Raw genomic sequence first — 18,314 nt, 5'->3', positions numbered from 1 at the left:
CAAGCATCCTGAACTATTTTTCCCTCTAGGATTTCCATCCATGGAATCTTTCCTATGATCTCTCTATTTTGCGGTTCTATTTTTATTTTATTTAAAAAGTTATTAAAAAAGACAAACAAAGGAAAAACACAAAGCAAACAAGACATTAAAAGTGCATTAAAAAACCCTAATACATATTTACATATTATCCCCCCCCCCCAGTTGAATATGGATTAATATGCTACAACAATATTAGTTTCCTATCTCTTGCTAAACAGGCTATCCAAATTTTTAAACTACTAAATCTATTTGCAAATCATAAGCCTGTCATCTATATATACATTAATGACAAATCAGTTAATAATCAGAACAATAATAATAGAAAGAGACAAGATTAAAGTTTGTAAACCCTCTGTTAACAAACTGTTATTGTAATCAACTTGTAGAAAATTTACTACGGCATCTTTTCTATGCCAAATTGTCTCAAGAGTTAGTGATTTGTCCTGGATCAAATATCCGCATTTGTTTCTTAATACTATCTGTTATCAATTATAAGAGATATCTTATAATTATATATCTCTATCCGAAGCCTTCAGCTTTGCAATCCGTGTGTCTGCAGCATTCCCAAGGAAAGAACAGTGGTGTGTGTGTGTGTGTGTGTGTGAGACAGAGCGAGAGATCTCTACCCATCCACCCCTCTCAAGGCAGTCACATCCCTCCACTAACCTGCTTTCCTGGTCCATTCTCCACTGCCACTTGCAGGGCAAGAAAAGTAGTCTGTGGGACTACTTCCAACTTCACAAGATCTTTTTTTTTTTTTGCGAGAAGTTGGAAGGTCTGAATTTCTGGTATATTTTTTTACCATAGTCACACAGACTACTTTTCTTGTCCTGCACATGTAGCGGAGAACGGAGCTGGAAAGCAGATTAATGAAGAGATGTGGCTGCCTTGGAGGAGGTGGGGATGTGTGAGGGACGTGTGTGTGTGTGTGTGTGTGTGTGTGTGTGTGTGTGTGTGTGTGAGAGAGAGAGAGAGAGAGAGAGAGAGAGAGAGAGAGAGAGAGATCCGATCCAACCTTGGAGAGTTACTGTATCTGGCTGGCTGCATTGTTCTCTCTCTCTGTCTCACACACTCACAAACACAAACACACGGGCATGAGAGCTCGGCTCTCCTGGCACCCTCCTGGCAGCGCTACTCTCGGCCACCCTGCTGGGCTGCTCCTGCCTGGCATGGGATGAGTTGGCTGAGATCTATAACCTTCGGAGTGCCTCTCCCCGCTGCTGGCCTGCCAGGCCCCCTTGCCAGCAGCCACTGATGAAGCCAAGCCGCTTCACTTGCTGCCGCATTCAGGCTGTTGAGCGCCTTCCTGCAAGTCTACTTGGTGCTCCAGGCTACGAGCTGAGCCTGGCACTCTTCAGACCCTGGCCCTGGTGGGCACTAGCTCTCATGCTGGCCATGCGAGGCGGCGTGGGCAGTGCAACTTCACTGGCAGCAGGGGGGCACTCCAGAGGTCATAGATCTGGGACGACTCGCCCTGCACCAGACAGGAGCAACCCAGCAGGACAGCCAAAAGCAGTGCTGCCAGGAGGTCGAAGAGCCCCCACGAGGCCAGAGCAGCACAGTCAGCTGTTTGGCAGCCAGCCAGCAGTAAGGCCTGCAAGCAGGGCAAGTGGCCAGATTGCACGAAGAACTTGGGTCATTGCAGCCTCAGGCAAGTAGGTGGTGGGACAGAGAGGGTGGGGCTTGCTGCCTCTTGTACCTCAAAAATAATAAGACTTCCCCGAAAATAAGGCCAAGCCCTTATTTCGGGGATCAAAAGAAAATAAAACCCTGTCTTATATTCAGGAAAACATGGTATTATCATTCTACAAATTTCTTGAAGCAAAGGCCTCACCTTCCTTAACTCTTTTTCTTCTTGACATAGCCAAAAAAAACCTTTCAGTTCTGTTTTAAGTTACTTTTGTACTTCATCTTTCCTGACTTGGCTTTTGGCAGATATTAGACACTGATCTGCCTCCTTGGTGGTTATACTCAGCAAATAAATATTTGGTGATTAATTTCTCCCTCTAACTCAGGGGTGTCAAATTCAAGGAGTGGGGGCTGGACCCGGCCTGCGGGGTTCTTAGATCTGGCCCACAGAGCTGTCCTAGAAACAGCAAAGAACCAGCCCGCGGTGCCTCTGTCAGGGAAACAGAGCTCAGGAAGCCACCCGGACTCTGTTTTTGGCTGTGATGGCCTTCTGCCGCCCTCTGCAAGCAAAAACGGAGCTCAGGGGCCGCATGCGCCTCCCCCCTAGCTACATATATGCTGGCAGAGGGCGGCAGGAGGCCGTTGCCACTGAAAATAGAGCTGTGGAGCCCATTTTCGCTGGCAGTGCACTTGGGCCACCACAGATGCCCCCGACACAAGTGATGTCAAGATGGCCACACCCGTCCCGGCTCCTGAGGTCAAACACAACCCTGATGTGGCCTACAATGAAATCAGGTTTGACATCCCTGCTCTAAATCCATCAACAAACCCATGGGGGAGGAAAGGGAAGGCAGGCAGACATCAGTAGTACTATGCAAGCTCCACCTTTTTTTTTCTTAAATGTGCCACAAATTGTGTTTATGCTCTAAAGGGTTAGAGCTTGCAGGATAATATTAGTTTCAATTTTCTGATCAAAGCAGTGAGTTGCTTTGGACACCATTAGTATCCATTTTTTCCTCATTAGAATCCATTTTTGCTTATTAGAATAATAGATTGATCAAAGAATCAAAATGATTAGTTTATGTACGACATAAAGCTTATAGCAAATGTTGGTTGCATAATCGGAGGGAAAGAATTTTGAAGATGACCATTACTAATGTGTTGCTATTCTGGAAGAAATCACATAATAGGTTTTGCAACTAATTTTCTGATATTTTTTGTCACCCAAAAGCATCGTGGAATGTAAAGCAAACTGTACAATATTTAAATTCGATATATCTCTGTACTTTATAAATTTTGAAATATCTCTTGTTATATTGATAATTTCTATTGGTTCAGTTGTATGATTTTGTTAGTTCTAAGAATGGCTTTTGAGATGCTGAGCTTGTTATTTTGATTGTAGTAGTTCCTGGTTTTAATGTAACCAACCATGGTTTATCACAATTGGATTCAGGCAACATCATCCAGGTTTTGTACCTCCAATCCTTGTTATTCTAAAGAAAACATTGGGGAGATTGGAGTACTTCCTCCTAAATTTTATAAAATAAACACTAGACTGGTTTTCTTAACTGGATTTTTTAAACTGAAATCTTAAAATGTCACATGATATGACAATTTGTGGTAAACATTAAAAATAGGGGTCATTTCCTATGAATAGAAGCCCAAGAGGAGGTGGAAATTAGGCCTATTCCTGTTGCAATAATGTTATTACAATATTTAACATTATGCTTGACTATAGACCAAAGATTAATATGCTTGAATATAAACCATATATCTTTGACAAGATATAAAAAAGTATACTACTCTCACTTCCTGTTTTAAAAATGAACACCATGAAAATTATGATTAGGAAGGAAATACTTGGCCACATTAACAAAAAAGTTAATGTTATTCTAGATTGCACAGGAACAAAACATTGACAAATACTAAGAGTCTGGTGGACACTTAACAGTAATGCCCAAGAGCATTTTTTTAGATACGTCAAACTCAGCTATTGGAAAGACCTGATGATATGCTTCAGTTGAAATTTTAATTAATATAGAAAAAGATCCCACAATGGCCCCTATCAGTATAGCATTACCTTCAGAAATTAGAATGCTTGAGAATTAGGATGGATAATGTTTTCTGCTTTGAGTTATTATTAAAAATAATAAAGGCAGGGTAGAAATGAATGAATGAATGAATAAATAAATAATACTGAGGAATATTGAACAGACCATGTAGAGCTCAGAGTCATTGAAAGTGGCCCCTCTATCAATTTGACGGGGAGGAAAACTAATAATTTCCTAAAAGCATATAAACTGCCGGCAATCCTTTTTATTGTAAAGATTTTAAAATACATTAACTAAAAATAAATCATTTGTATATTTCATATCTTTAAATTATCATTTCATATCATTACTTCTGCAGCCAAGCTTTTTGATGATGAGAAAACTCAAATCCTTAAGCATCACAGACATAAGGAATTGGAAGAACGCCAGAAGTTGTATAGGTGAGTTTTCATAAAATCAGCAACTATTTCAGGGATTGAATACAATTCATAGTCTTGTGTGAGGGTCCAGGAATTTCCTCCACCATTAAATAAAAACCATAAAACCTTACAAGAATCATCCGGTCCTGTGAAATTCCAACTTCTCCTCTCCAAATGTCCTGTTTTGTTATAATTTTCAATAGTATATTGAAGAAAGAAATCTCATTAAATATAATTTCAGATTTTTTTTTACAGTAAGTATACTTTGAAACATACTGTATTTTTTGGAGTATAAGATGCACCAAGATTTTGAAGAAGCAAATTAAAAAAAGTTTTTGCACTGTGCAGACCTCCCAAAAATGGCCCATTTTTCGCGAAAACGGGCCCTTTTTTGCGAAAATGTGCCCATTTTTCAAAAAAAGGGCATACATAGTCTTTAGAAGGCTTATAGAGTGCTCCTGGGGGCTGGGGGGCAAAATTGAGCAAAAAACAGCCCATTTTTTGCTCATTTCTACCCTCCCCAGCCCCCCAGGAGCACTCTGAAAGCCTCTTAAAGGCTATGCACCGCCATTTTGGTGAAGGGGGTGGGGTTTCAAGAGGCAAAAAAATGCTGTATTCAGTGTAAAAGACGCACCCAGATTTTCAGCCTCTTTTTTTGAGGGAAAAAGGTACATCTTATACTTCAAAAAATACAGTATGTCTACTTTGTTGGGTGGGATTAATTTTACTATTTAGCTTTGAATAATCTATTTTGTATACTTTTAAAATATGTTGAATTTTTTAGAACACATTCATTATTGATCCTATGGATCACATTGGAATTTTGAGTAAGAATGAAATGTATAGCCATAGTCAGTGTCTTTGAATAAATAATTCACTCCAATTTTTATAACCCATTTATATCAGTGGTGGGATTCAGCCAGTTCTCACCAGTTTGTCAGAACCGGTAGCTAATTTTTTGTTGAGTTTGGCAAACCAGTTATGATGAATCTGTGTTTTCTGGAACATGTCTGGTTTTCATTCAACTTCCTATGCAGGAGAGATGGGGAAGTTAAAAATTGGGGTTGAAGGAGAAGCAAAAGGCAACCTTGGGGAGGGGATGATTGAGGAATAAACCTATGCAGCTGATTCAGAGGACCCAGACTCTGATTGAGGCGAAAGGAAAGGAGAACCTTTTCCCACTGGGAAAATAGAGGGAGCCAGACAGGTGGTAGGTAGGCAGAAGAGCAGGATTAAAAGGCAGACCGAAGTCAAAACAGATTTCGGAGGAAAATTATGTGGAGAAGGCACCGAGACACACACCCGGAAAGAGCGAGGAGAGAGCAATAGGATGAGACAGGATAGAGGATTAGAGCAGAAGCTTCTGGAGAAGCAGAGGCAGCTCCCGAGCAAATGTCCTGGAGGCGACCATGTGAAATTTGAGGCTACCTCCCATGACTCTCTTGGCCCCGCTCCCTCAGCCTCAAATTCTGCAAGGCTCAACACACTCAGAAGTACAAAACTCCTTTTGAGAGGAACTCAATGGGTGTTGCAATGGAAGTGGGCAGAGTTAGAATTTCGTGCTTGAGGTGCATAGGGAAAAGCACTTGGTTATTGCAACTTGATCTTAAGAGGAGAAATGCATCAGACAAAAGTTTCTGGAAGGTGATTTGTTAGAAACCTGAGCTGCGGATGTACGTATGATAGTTTGCTGCTGCATTGAAGTGCTGGTAGATGCTGGCCTTCCCTCCAGTGGGCCTGGGCAGCTGCTGGAGAGAGAAAGGCCCATTTCAGTGCCTAGTGCCCAGATGCCCTCACTTCCCCCAAGCATTTTTTGGCTAACCTGATTTCAGCTCCATTGCGTTTCTCCATTGCATTTTTTGCCATTGTGTGCAGGGAAACAAAAATTTGTTGGACTAATAAAAAGGTCAATCAATCAATTCCAACTTCTTGCAAAAAAAAAGTCACAAAGTTGGAATTGATTGAACTTTTTTTTAGTCCCACAAACTTTTGTTTCCCTGCACATGATGGCGAGAAATGCGGCAGGGAAATGTGACTGAGCTGAAAAAAGTAGGCAAAAAAATGCTTGGGGGAAGCAAGGGCATCTGGGTAGTGGTGGGTGGGGCAAGTGGCGCGATGCTGCAATGGAAAAATGGAAAACGGAGCAGCCGGCATGGGAAGAAGGAGACCGCTTTCCCTCTTTCTTCTACCTGCTCCTCCTTTTCTCGTGCTGGCCGCTCCATTTCCCATTCCCTGCGGCGCGCACATGAGCGAATTGGCAATAGTGCCTGCCAGAACCTACCCCTGGAGAAGAGGAGAATGCACACAGCCCTGGGGACTCCTGTGCTAATTGTACAGGTATCTGATGTGATTTTGCCTAGCTTCACCTGCTGCTTCCTGTCTGTTAGGAAGCTTGTGTAGTAGCAGCTACAGCTTATACACATAAAGACCAGCCCCACACCACAGGATCCATCACTTTTGACAAAAACACTACTGGTTTCTTTTTTCCAGCCCATGTTTGAGCCAGTACTCCCTTGGCAATACCTTCCTCCACTGCTACAAACAAATGGAAGGGTTTCTTTAAATTAGGCAAGCTCAACACAGGGGCTTGTATCATAGCTTTCTTTAACTCTTCAAACTTATCTTTATTACCTTCCTTCTAAACAACTTCCCATGGCTCTTTTTCCAACAACTTACAATATAGGAATTTGACTTTGTCTGTATATCAATTTATCCAAATATACAGTACCCTACCATCCTAACAACTTTCTAACGTCACTTTTTGTCTTTGGTAAGGGCTGTGTTACTATCCCTTCTATTCTTTCTGGATTTATTTTCTTGCTCCCTTGACTAATCAAATGTCCTAAGTACTTTACTTCAGGTTCCACATACTGCAATTTCTTCCTTGAAACTCTCAAGCCTTGATGACCTAAGAAATTCAACAATTCATTTGTACCTTCCTCTACCTCTTCTTTCTTTTCTCCTGATAGCAATAAATCACATACTGAAACAACTGTATACCCCTGGTTGGGCTAAATTTTTCCAACACTTCTTCCAACATTTACCCAAACAAATTCAGACTCTAAAAATCCCTGTGGTAAAGCGCACAATCTATACCTGTAATGGCCTACCTATGACATGCGTGTCACAGGTGGCATGCAGAACCATTTGTCAGGGCACGTGAGGCATTGCCTTGTCAGCTGGCCAGCACGCATGCGCTGTTCGGAAACGTACTTCTGTTTTGCTCATAGAGCCAGTTTTAGCCCCCCGGAGTCTTCAGGAAAGCCTCCTGAAGGCTCCTGAACGCTTCGGAGGATGAAAAACGGCCCTACAGACAAATCGGAAGTCATTTCTGGTTTGCTCGTAGGGTCGTTTTCTTGCCCTCTGGAGCCTTCAGGGAAGCTGAAGGCTCCGGAGGGCTAAAGCTGGCCCAAACTTCCAGTTTGCCCGTAGGGCTGGTTTTCCGCACTCCAGAGGCTTCAGGGAAGCTCCTGAAGCCTCCAGAGGGCCTCTGGCGGGGCAGGGGAGGCTGTTTTCACCCTCTCCATGCTCCTATAAAGCCTCTGGAGCCTGGGGAGGGGGAAAAAAGCACACCAAAAATGGGGGGAGAGTGCTGGTTATGCACTGGGGTTGTGCACATAGCATTATGGGTGTGGCACGGCCATGCACTACCTCCCTGCTCTCTCCCCTGCATAAGGAACACATAGCAAACACAATGAAAAGAGATGGCATATATTTAGAAAGCAATAGAGATGGAAATATTGTATATAGAAGTATATATTTTAAAAATGAGAAAGTATGAAATAAAGAAGAATATGTATAAAATAATAGAATGGAAAATGGAAAACCTGAAATCAGAAAAAATAAATACCGATAACAGAAAGCTGTAAAAGTGTCATTGTGATTTTAATGTTTGGAAAATGTCAAATAAAAAAATATTAAAGACAAACAAGGTTTGCCATCACAGATCTATACTGTTGATTACAGTATGTATCTGGATCAGTCCATTCAAAAGCAAAAAGATCTCTTGGTTCTTCTGCTAAAAGGCAGGTCCAAAAAGCATCTTTCAAATCTATCACACTAAAATATTTATGACTATGTGGTATATGACTTAAACGCATATAAGGAATCGGAACAACAGAACGGCGGCCAACAACAATACTATTCACCTTGCGTAGATCATGAAATAGATGAACTGTCCCATCAGGTTTTCTTACAGGTAATATTGGCATGTTCTATTAACCTATCTTGGAACAGTGTCTCTTTTACTTTCTCCAATTCTCTCCTAACCTCCATTGGTATATTGTATTGCTTCTGTTTTATTGGTTCAGCTCCTTCCTTCAAGTTTACCTTTAAAGGAGGAATATCCAAGACACCCCTATTACCTTCTGCCTCCCAAACTAGAGGGTGTCAGGGTTCCAAAAAACACCCCCAATCAAATAAAACTCCAAGGCTTGTGTTTCCTCAAATTTCCACTTTATTAGAGATGTCATGTTGGCACATCTGGGAAAACTCGAATCTGAAAGCTTCCAGGTTTTCCCACCCAGTTGAAAGTTCAAGATCCTGCCCCAACACCCACACGTTTATCACATAGTCCAATTTTTCACTGCCACGAAGACAGATTCTTCCCATCTACACCCGGCCAGGTGCAGAGACAAAAGCGACCTTGACAGAGGGTCTATTTGTTTCTCTTGTTCCTCAGTTAACATGTTTATAGAATTAGTGTTTTTTTGCAAATTTAATCTCTCATCCCAGTAGGGATAGGGCATCTCTTCCCAGTAAATTGATCCCTGCTTCTGGTACTAACATTACATCTAAATTTATATTACATGTTCCTCATTTTAAACACACATTTTTCACTACTGGTCACCAAATGGATCTCCTTTTACTCCTTTTATTCCTTTTATTCTCATTATTTCCCCATCCCGTTCAATTCCTTTTGGCATTTTACATATTGATGTCCTAGTTGTCCCAGTATCTATTAAAAACACATATTCCTCTCCTTCCTAATCTTCCTCATCTCCCATGAGGGTGTATAGGTATTGTTCTCTTTTCTGAGTTTTTCCCTTATCTGGGTAGTTTTTTTGCAAAATGCCCTTTCTTACAACATGCAAAACATTTCTTACTGCCTACACCTGGCTTCCTCTACTGAAGAAATCCTCTAGGGTGTTTCCACTCATTTGTGGCAGGCTGTTTCCCAATGCCTCTGCCAAATCCTTCCTTCTTGTCTGTCAGCTTGTTAGCTGCCTCAATGACAGACACCATCGTCTGGCTTTTCTGTCTGCTTTTTGCTTCATCTCTCTTTACATAAACTTTCTGAGCCTCTTTTAACAGAGTTATAATGTCAGTGTTAGCCCAGTCTTCAATTTTCTGTATTTTTTCTGTATATCTGGCCAAGCCTTTGTTACAAATTATATTTTCATCAGAGAATCATAAGCTGGTGTTTCAGGAGAAAGACCAGAATATTTATTCAGACAGTCTTTAATCCTATTTAAAAACACAGATGGTGTTTCATCTTTCAGCTGACCTACCTCGAAAGTTTTAAATTATTTCCTTGAGGTATGGCAGTTCTCACTCCCTGGAGTACAATTCATTTTAAATCTTTCATTTGTCCCCTTTCTGCAGGATCATTATTATCCCAATCTAGATCTACCAATGGAAACTTAGTATCGGATGCTATTGGGTTAGCTGCCCCCACTTGGGTTTTATCTTCATAAGCCATAGCAGCTTTTCTTATTTGTGCTCTTTCTTCTGGGGAAAACAAATATCCCAAAATGTGTTGTAACTCAGCATACATATAAATATTAGGTCCCAAAAACAGATCCAACTATTCAGACAATGCTATGGGATCTGCCTGCAGAGATGGCATATGTGTCTTATAATTTCTTAAATCTGTTGATGTAAGGGGCACATTTACAAAAGTAGTTATAGGCACCCCTGAACCAGTTAATGCCATTTGGCATTTCCCTTAAAGGAATCATTTTGGTATCTTTCTTTACTCGTGATCTTGTAACCCTGGCAGAAGGATTTGGATAATTCCTGACATTTATTTGTAAATCATCCAGTTCCTTCTGCTGATATTGCCTTGTTGCCAAACTTTTTCCTTCACTTCTACCTTAATCTGCAGCCCCAGCCCCTGCTCCTGCTCCATCTTGATTATAAGGAGGAGAGCAGGAGCAAGTGGCATATGCTAATGGGTCCCAACCTTTTCCCCCCCCTTCCTTCTTTCTATATAATATTTTAGCAGTTTCTGGGGGGAATGGATCAAACCACTGAACATGTAACCATGGTTCAACATACAACAGCTGAGTTTTTAATTTCTTTTTCTCAAGCACCCCTTTTAAAGCATTTATCCAATAAGGGTCTGATTCCCCAAATTTACTCCATCTATAATTTGGCTTTATTAAAATAAACTTTGGCCAAATCCTTGTGCAGAATTCAATCATTGTTACTTTATCTAACTGCTTTGTATACTGACTTAGCCAGTCCTCTCTCCATTGAGTTAACAATTCCCCTAAGGGAGGGGGGAGGAATAGAGGATATTTCACTATTATTCTTAGGATCCTTAAAAAACTTTTCAATCTGGGCCCCCATTTTTACACCCAAGCCTTTTACTTATTTTTACTTTTACTTCTTCCCTCATTGAACTCCTTTTCCCTTAAAAAATCCACTCAACACTGTCTAACCTCTGAAAATGCAGAGGAAGACCCACCATAGCACATCCAAAGAGATCTCTAATCTCTTCCATGCCATTCAACACGCATCACCATCAGTCATTCCTGATTAGTTAGACCACCCAGTGAGACTTCCCTTAAGTACCCTGTACTTATTACTCACCTGGGTTGGTGCACTGATGTTGCCTGGTCTCTCTCTCAGCTTGGGTTTTCCTGCTGCTTGTTCAAGCCTCTTGTCAGTTCAGTTTGATGAAGAGCAATCCCCCTGGAAAATACCCTTCCCAGACTCCAAAAACCTGGAGTAGTTGCCCCCGGCTTTTCAGGTAAAATCTTTCTCCAGCAGACAAATGTATTCAGTCTCTGTTTGGGCACCAGTTTTGAGATGTAAAACTACCTTAGGTGAAAAATCAGGAGACCATGAAAAATGAAAAGAACAATTTATTATAAAGTTTTTGCAAAAGGGTTCTCTCCTAGGAGAAAGAAAAGTATAGGTTTCAATAGATTTTCAGCAAAGAAGAAAAACACAACCCCCCTCATTCTCATTGCCTATCTTATGTCAGATACGTTTTTGGCTATTTCACAGTAATTTTGCGAACAAGAAATCCCCCAGGAAATCCTCTTGCCACATTTCTTCATAACAATATTATCAATCCTAACATGACAGCTTCTTTCCTGCCAATGTTACCCTGACCTGAACTGGAATGTACTAATCAGTGTATAACTGTGTTTCGCCCCCAAAAGTTTCTTACACAACTCCTTATCTTAATGTCTCACAGATGGTTAGGTTATACAGAGTTTAAATATGGAGTTACTGTGGTTCTTTTCTTTACAGGAATAATTCTACTTCTCTCAGGGGGAATTTAACAACCGATTTTCTCAGGGTCAGGTTGGCCGTCATGAGTGGCTTGTCCCACATGTGCAGCGGAGCTGGAGGACGGGGATGGGCCAAGCTTCCCATGATGGCCAACCTGACCCTGGGTAAACTGGTTGTTAAATTATTTGAATCCCACCACTGATTATATAGCTTCTTATCGATGAGAATTCTGAGCAATGAACCAGTTAAAAGTTACAACATAAAGTAATACATAACCCATTCAAAGAACAAAGTTGACATCACTGTAATATTGTTTTATCAGCATGTCCCACACATACATCGTCTCCATTAACATCTGCCCCCAGTGCTTAGGAAAGGCCAGGCCTTCAGGTCCTTCTGGGCTCAAAGACATCTGAATCTTGAGGGAGGGGTATTGGTGAAGAGGAGGCTGTTCCATTAGGTAGGTTCCATGACAGAAAAAGTACACTTCCTAAGATCCACGAAGTGAAACTGCTCCATAAAGGAGATCTGTAATATCCCCATTCTGCTTGATCAGTGAAATGGGCAGAAGCCACTGAGAATAACAGGTGCCACAAGTAACCTGTCCCATACTATTTAATATTTTACAGATGACAACTGGCCTTGAAATGCACCCAGAAACTTACTGGGAGTCCATACTGCTTTTTCTGTTGATATTAAACAGAAGCAAGGAGAGAATCGGATCCTGTGGCAACTTGTAAACCAAAGGATAGTGGCCCTTTTTTCCTTTATCATCATTTACTTGAACAAACTCAGAGGAAGGAAAACAATCACTAACGAACCATGCCACTCACTCCCAATTCCCTCAACTAGGCCAGAAAGATATCTGATTGATGGTATCTGTCAGGATAGATATACTCTGCCAGTGCTGAATTTGGTAGAGGTAATCTATAAGTATGGCAATTGCCATTTTAGTATTGTAGATTTATATTATAATCTGGATTAAAACCAACTGGTATTTATTTAGTGTATGGCTTAAAGCACAGGCCCCCAACCTCTCGTCAAACAGACTGGCACAGGTCTGCGGCATGCCAGAAACAGGTCTGTGCAAACAAGTGAAGCCCTATCCATGCATATGCAAGATGCAGGCAATGTGTGAAACCACACCCCTACGGTCCACAGAAAAGCCTTTCTTCATGAAACCAGTCCCTAGTGTCCAAAATGTTGGGGGCCGCTGAGATAGAGCACCTAAATAACAGTAATAAGCCATCCAGAGTCATTGGATACGAGATGGGTGGCAAATAAAATTTCTAAATAAATAAGTAATAAAATTATATAAAAGAAACATGCTATAGTACAGGTATGATGGAAATATGTAGTCAATTTTGTAAACTTTGAGAAATTAAAAAAATATGTTGTAGGTTACATTTTAAAATACATTGATTAATAAAAATAGAATAAATGTTCTATATATTAATATATAGGCCATTTATCCAATTACATATTTATTAGTTGGAGAAAGTCTGCTTTTCCTTCTGTATAAGCTCTCAAATGGCAGTTAGTCATTATGTATTCCAGTGTCTGACAAAAAGCACCACAGTCACATTCAGGGGACTATACTCTGCCCCATTTAAACTTGGCGTATGCCATGCAAGATGTGGTTCCTATTCAGAGTTTTCCAGCACTGGTGGGTAGCATTGAAACTTGCTAAATTTTGTGTCAGATCATTGGGGGTGGGGGGGATATGGACATGTGATAGTCCAGTTTACTTTCCACTGGGATTTGACATCAACGTTAGTGTTATGCTGCTGCTGTGCAAGTATCAGGTTTTTTTTTCCTGGATTTAAGCCTTCCAATTGATGAGTGTGGCATATTATGCTCGTTTAATCGTTACACATCTTGCCGTTAGTTGAATTCCTAAATATTTAACTTTCTTAAATATCTGTAAACCTATTTTCCTTGGTAGTTCTTTTTTCTGTGTATCTGTAACATTTTGAACTATTTTCTATTTTCTATTTTCCTAATTAATTTAGGTCCATTTTCTTGTAGGTCTTCCAAAATAAAGACCAAATCATCTGCGAATGCCTGTAATTTATATTGTTCCTTTTTTATTTTCATACCTTTAGTTTCTATATTTTGTCTAATATTTCTATTTAACACTTCCAGTGTCAATATAAATAGTACTGGAGATAGCGGACATCTTTGTCTTATACCTTTTTTTAATATTAAAATTCTCTGTTGTATCTCCATTTACCATCACTTTTGCTGTTGGTTTATGGTATATTGCCTTTATCATGTTAAAACATCTCTCACCAAAGTCCATAAATTTTAATTGAACATGCTTTCTGCGCATCTAAAAAGATCAACACCATTTGTTTTCCCAGGGTGTGCTTCAGGGGTGGGTTTCAATTTTTTTTACTACCTATTCTGGGTGTGACCTATTTTGTGGATGTGGCTTGGCGGTCATGTGACCAGGTGGGCATGGCCAACTTGTAAAATGTGGTAAAACTCACTTAACAACGTTCTTGCTTAGCAACCAACATTTTGGGCTCAATTGTGGTCATGTTCTCTCCTTCCTTCCTTCCTTCCTTCCCTCCCTCCCACCTTCCCTCCCTCCCTCCTTTCTTTCTTTTGTGTCTCTCTCCCACTTTCTTTCTCCTTTCTCTTTCTCTCTCTCTCTCTCTTTCTCTTTTTATCTTTGTCTCCCTCTTTTTTCTCTCTCCCTTCCTTCCTTCCTTCCTTCCTTCCTTCCTTCCTTCCTTCCTTCCTTCCTTCCTTTCTCTTTCTTTATCTCTCCCCCCACTCACACACACATCCCTTCCAGTTTTATTCGTAGATATATTCTATGAATTAAAACCGACGCCCAACAAATCCTATGATCACGGCCATCCGTGTCCTATAAACCAACTCATAGATCCCCCAATTCAGCCTCTTCCCGCTCTGGGGGTTAACCGAATATGATTAGTCATCCTGTTATCTCCTGACCGCGGTTCCCGCCTTTTTAGCAGAGCAACAGAAAGGGCTAATTTCAAATGGCTTTTTTTCCTTTTGCCAAAGCCCGATTTCTCTGCCGCTCGGCGGGTGACCTGGTGGGTGTCTGAAGGTGTTGGGCACGCCATGGAAGGCACACGTGTCACACACAAACACACACTGCGCTTGCTGTAGTGTGAAGGGTGTGTGTAAGGGGGGGCTGGATCAGCTGGGAGGCTGGCAAAGAAACCTCGGTTTCCCCTGCTGCTGCGGCTCTCAGAAAAAGGAAGCAGGGATTCTGGCCCGTGCTTGCTTCCCTTACTGCTCACCGCCACTTGCCTCCTCACTGCTTTCTGCCCAGCCGCCCAGCTAAGCAGGGCAGGTGGGGCCCAGGGTGCAGCCAGCTGGCGGGGTGGAAGCAGGTAATGCTCCGTCGCGTAGGGGCAGCGGTAGTGAGTGGTAAGGGAAGCGAGCACCGGCCAGCATCCCTGCCTCTTCCCTCCGAGAGCCGCAGCAGCTCTCGGAGGAAGAAGGCAGGGATGCTGGCCGGCGCTCGCCCCCTAGCCGCTTTCCCGGCCAGCCACCCAGCTAAGCAGGGCAGGCAGGGCTTCAGCTGGTGGGCTGCAGGGGAGGCGGTGGCGAGTGGTAAGGGAAGCGAGCGCCAGCCAGCATCCCTGCCTCCTCCCTCTGAGAGCTGCAGCATCTCTTGGAGGAAGGAGGCAGGGATACTGGCCGGTGCTCACCCCCTTGCCACTTTCCCGGCCAGCCACCCAGCTAAGCAGGGCAGGCGGGGCTGCAGCAGCCTGGCTGCAGGGGCAGCGATGGCAAACAGTAAGAGAAGTGAGGGCCAGCCAGCATCCCTGCCTCCTTCCGCAGCGAGCATGATGGGAGAGAAATCAGGGGGAGAGAGGGAGGAGAAGGCTGTCCCTAGCAGAAGCTTGGCTTTCTCCTCCCCCTCTCTCCCTCATTTCTCCTCATGGCAAGCAAGGCAGCTCTCAAAGAGAACAAAGTGTGGGCACTTCTTTCAACAGCCCAGGCCTCCGCTCCTCTTTCTTCCTCAGCTGTTTGTTTCTTTCACTGGTCCTGGCGCATGGCTACCAGATTTTCACTACCTCTTCTGGCGTACCATACCGTACCGGGAGGAACCACCTCTGGTGTGCTTCATAATATTCCAATGTATTTAAAATCATTCTCATGTTGTTTTTAATCGGTCTCTTAGGTAAAATGCCATTTTGGTCTGGATGTATAAATTCATTTAAAATCTTTTTAATCTTTGCTATTATTGAAGCATATGTTTTGTAATCAGCATTCAGTAGAGATAAGGGCCTATAGTTTTTTATCTGCATTAAATCTGAGTCTTCTTTCAGAATCAAGGTAATATTTGCTTCACGAATTTGATACCTTCGCGTCAATCAATACTTTATTATAAACTTCCAATATTGATACGCCTAGAGTATATTGTAAATATTTATAAAATTCTGCTGGTAATCCATCTGGTACTGGTGTTTTATTGCTCTTTTATCTCTTAATCACTTCTGACAATTCCATCATTGATATTTGTTCATTTAACATAGCTTTCATGGCTTCTGGTATTTTTAGGTAATTCTGCTTTTTCCAAATTTGTTTAATTTTCTCGTCTGAAACTTCCTCTTGTTTATACAGATTTTCAGAATAGTCTTGAATTATTTTTTTATCCTCATTTTGATAATGTAAAGTTCCTTTCTCATCTACCAACCCATTTCTTCTCTTTCTCTGTTTTCAATTTATATGCCAGACATCTTCCTGGCTTATTCACATTTTCAAAGAAATTCTGTTTAGCATTTTTAATTTTTTGTGCCAATTACTCTTTAGCTAGTACAGTGATGGCTAAACTTTTTGCCATCGTGTGCCAAAAGTGGAAGCGCAGTGGGGTCATGTGTGGGTGTGCCCACACCCATAATTCTATGTGCGCAGCTCCCCACACACATGCATGTTTGACCCCTCCCCTCCCCCCACTTTTGGCACGCGATGGACCTATTTTTCGCCCTCCCCAGGCTCCAGAGGCTTTCTAGGAGCTTGGGGAGGGCTAAAGCAGCATCTCCCGTCTCCCCGGAGGTTTCCCTGAAGCCTCCGGAGGGCAAAAAATGGTCCTACAGGCAACTCAGAAGTCCCTTCCTGAACTTAGGTTGCTTTTCGCCCTCCAGAGGGCAAGAAACAGCCAAAAATGAAAGTTGAAGTCAGCTGGCAGGGCAATGCCTTAGGTTCGCCATCACGGATCTAGTAGATTCATTTTAAGTGTTATTAGTTCCATTTGAGTTTTTAATATCTTCTTGTTTGGTTCTTTCTTTAATTCTAATTCCAGCCTCTTATGTTCTTCTACTAACATCTTTTGATTTTGTTTCTTTTTCTTGACCAAGACATGTCTATTTGAATAAAATGAATATTGATTTCTTTTAGGGTTTATCTTCCTCCATACATCTTTAATACCTATTTCTTCCACCATTTTAAGGAAAGTTTTTGGAAGTATTTTTCTAGGTTTACTACTTTTATAGTCCAATTCTGTGCCTACAATCACATTAAAATCTCCTATCACATAAATATTTTCATATTTCAATGCTATAATTTTCTTGTGTAGTTTTTCATAAAAATGTTTTCCTGATTATTATTTGGTGCATATATTGCTACTAAAAGTATTTGCTTATAGCATCAAAATTCTCCCCTCTTTATCTGCAAAGATTTGTCTTGCTTTTATCATTTTTTTAATATGTAGAACCACACCTCTTTTGTTGTGTTAATGAGGAATATAATTTCCCAATTTTGTGATATTCCAATAATTTATTATGTTGTTTTTTGATGAGAACCTCTTGAAGACAAATTAAATATAATTTTAGCTTTCCTAATTTGTTGAAAGTTCTTTACCTTTTAATAGAAGAATTCAATCCATTTATATTAATTTTATTTCATCTTCCATAGTTTTACTTGTAGACAGGTCTTGTGGTTCTAGTCGCTTTTACTTCTCTCTGTTCTTTTATCTTTGTACCTTCTCATTCCGTTCTCTCCTTTAATTCCGTTTCATCTTTGTTGTATATTTCTTCCTCCTGATGCTTCTTCTTGTTGTTTCTTGTCATCTATCTCCTCTTTCTTTTTTCCTCATATGAACCAAATTGCTCATCATAAAATTGCTCTACTTTCTCTATAGTATCCAATCTATGCTTTTGAACCATCCATGCCACCAGTATTCCCTGAGATATCAGCCCTCTGAAATTTACTTCATGCTTAATTAACTGTCTTGTCAGAAATTGGTATTGTTTTCTCATGTCTCTTACTCTTCTAGGGATCTGTTTCAGAACTATTATTTTGTTTCCTTTGTATTTCAATGGGTCATCTCTTGCTCTTTGAAGTATCTCTGTTCTTAATGCCTTCTTAGTAAATCTCAAATATACTTCTCTAGGAAATTTATTTCTTGATGTATATCTTGTATATGCTCTAAATATTTCATCTATCCCAACAACCATCTCCTGTTTGTCTACTTCCAAGGCATCTGCCAATAATTCTGGCATTCTTTGAAAGAGGCGGTGGTGAGGCCCTTGCTCAAGAGGCCTTCACTGGACCCAATGGAGCTGGCTAATTATCGTCCAGTCTCCAACCTTCCCTTTTTAGCGAAGGTTGTTGAGAATGTGGTGGCACAGCAATTTCCACGACACCTTGACGAATCCGAATATCTAGACCCACGCCAGTCCGGCTTCCGACCCGGGCACAGCACAGAGACAGCCTTGGTCGC

The 18,314-nt window shown here is 41.3% G+C and overlaps 1 protein-coding gene across 1 annotated transcript in view; it reads left to right on the top strand.

Moving 5' to 3' along the window:
* The window catches only part of ALOX5 (arachidonate 5-lipoxygenase), a 298,340-nt gene that overhangs the window by 38,201 nt on the left and 241,825 nt on the right, over positions 1-18,314 (top strand). The window contains exon 3 of the mRNA XM_081949557.1: positions 4,078-4,159. Within this exon, the coding sequence (XP_081805683.1) occupies positions 4,078-4,159 (82 nt within the window). The remainder of the gene's footprint in view (positions 1-4,077; positions 4,160-18,314) is intronic.

The sequence above is a fragment of the Natrix helvetica genome (genome assembly GCF_964273705.1).
Source record: "Natrix helvetica genome assembly, chromosome: 3".
Lineage (NCBI taxonomy): Eukaryota > Metazoa > Chordata > Lepidosauria > Squamata > Natricidae > Natrix > Natrix helvetica.
Note: the sequence above shows the minus strand (reverse complement) of the source record. Positions and strands in the feature narration are given on the sequence as shown.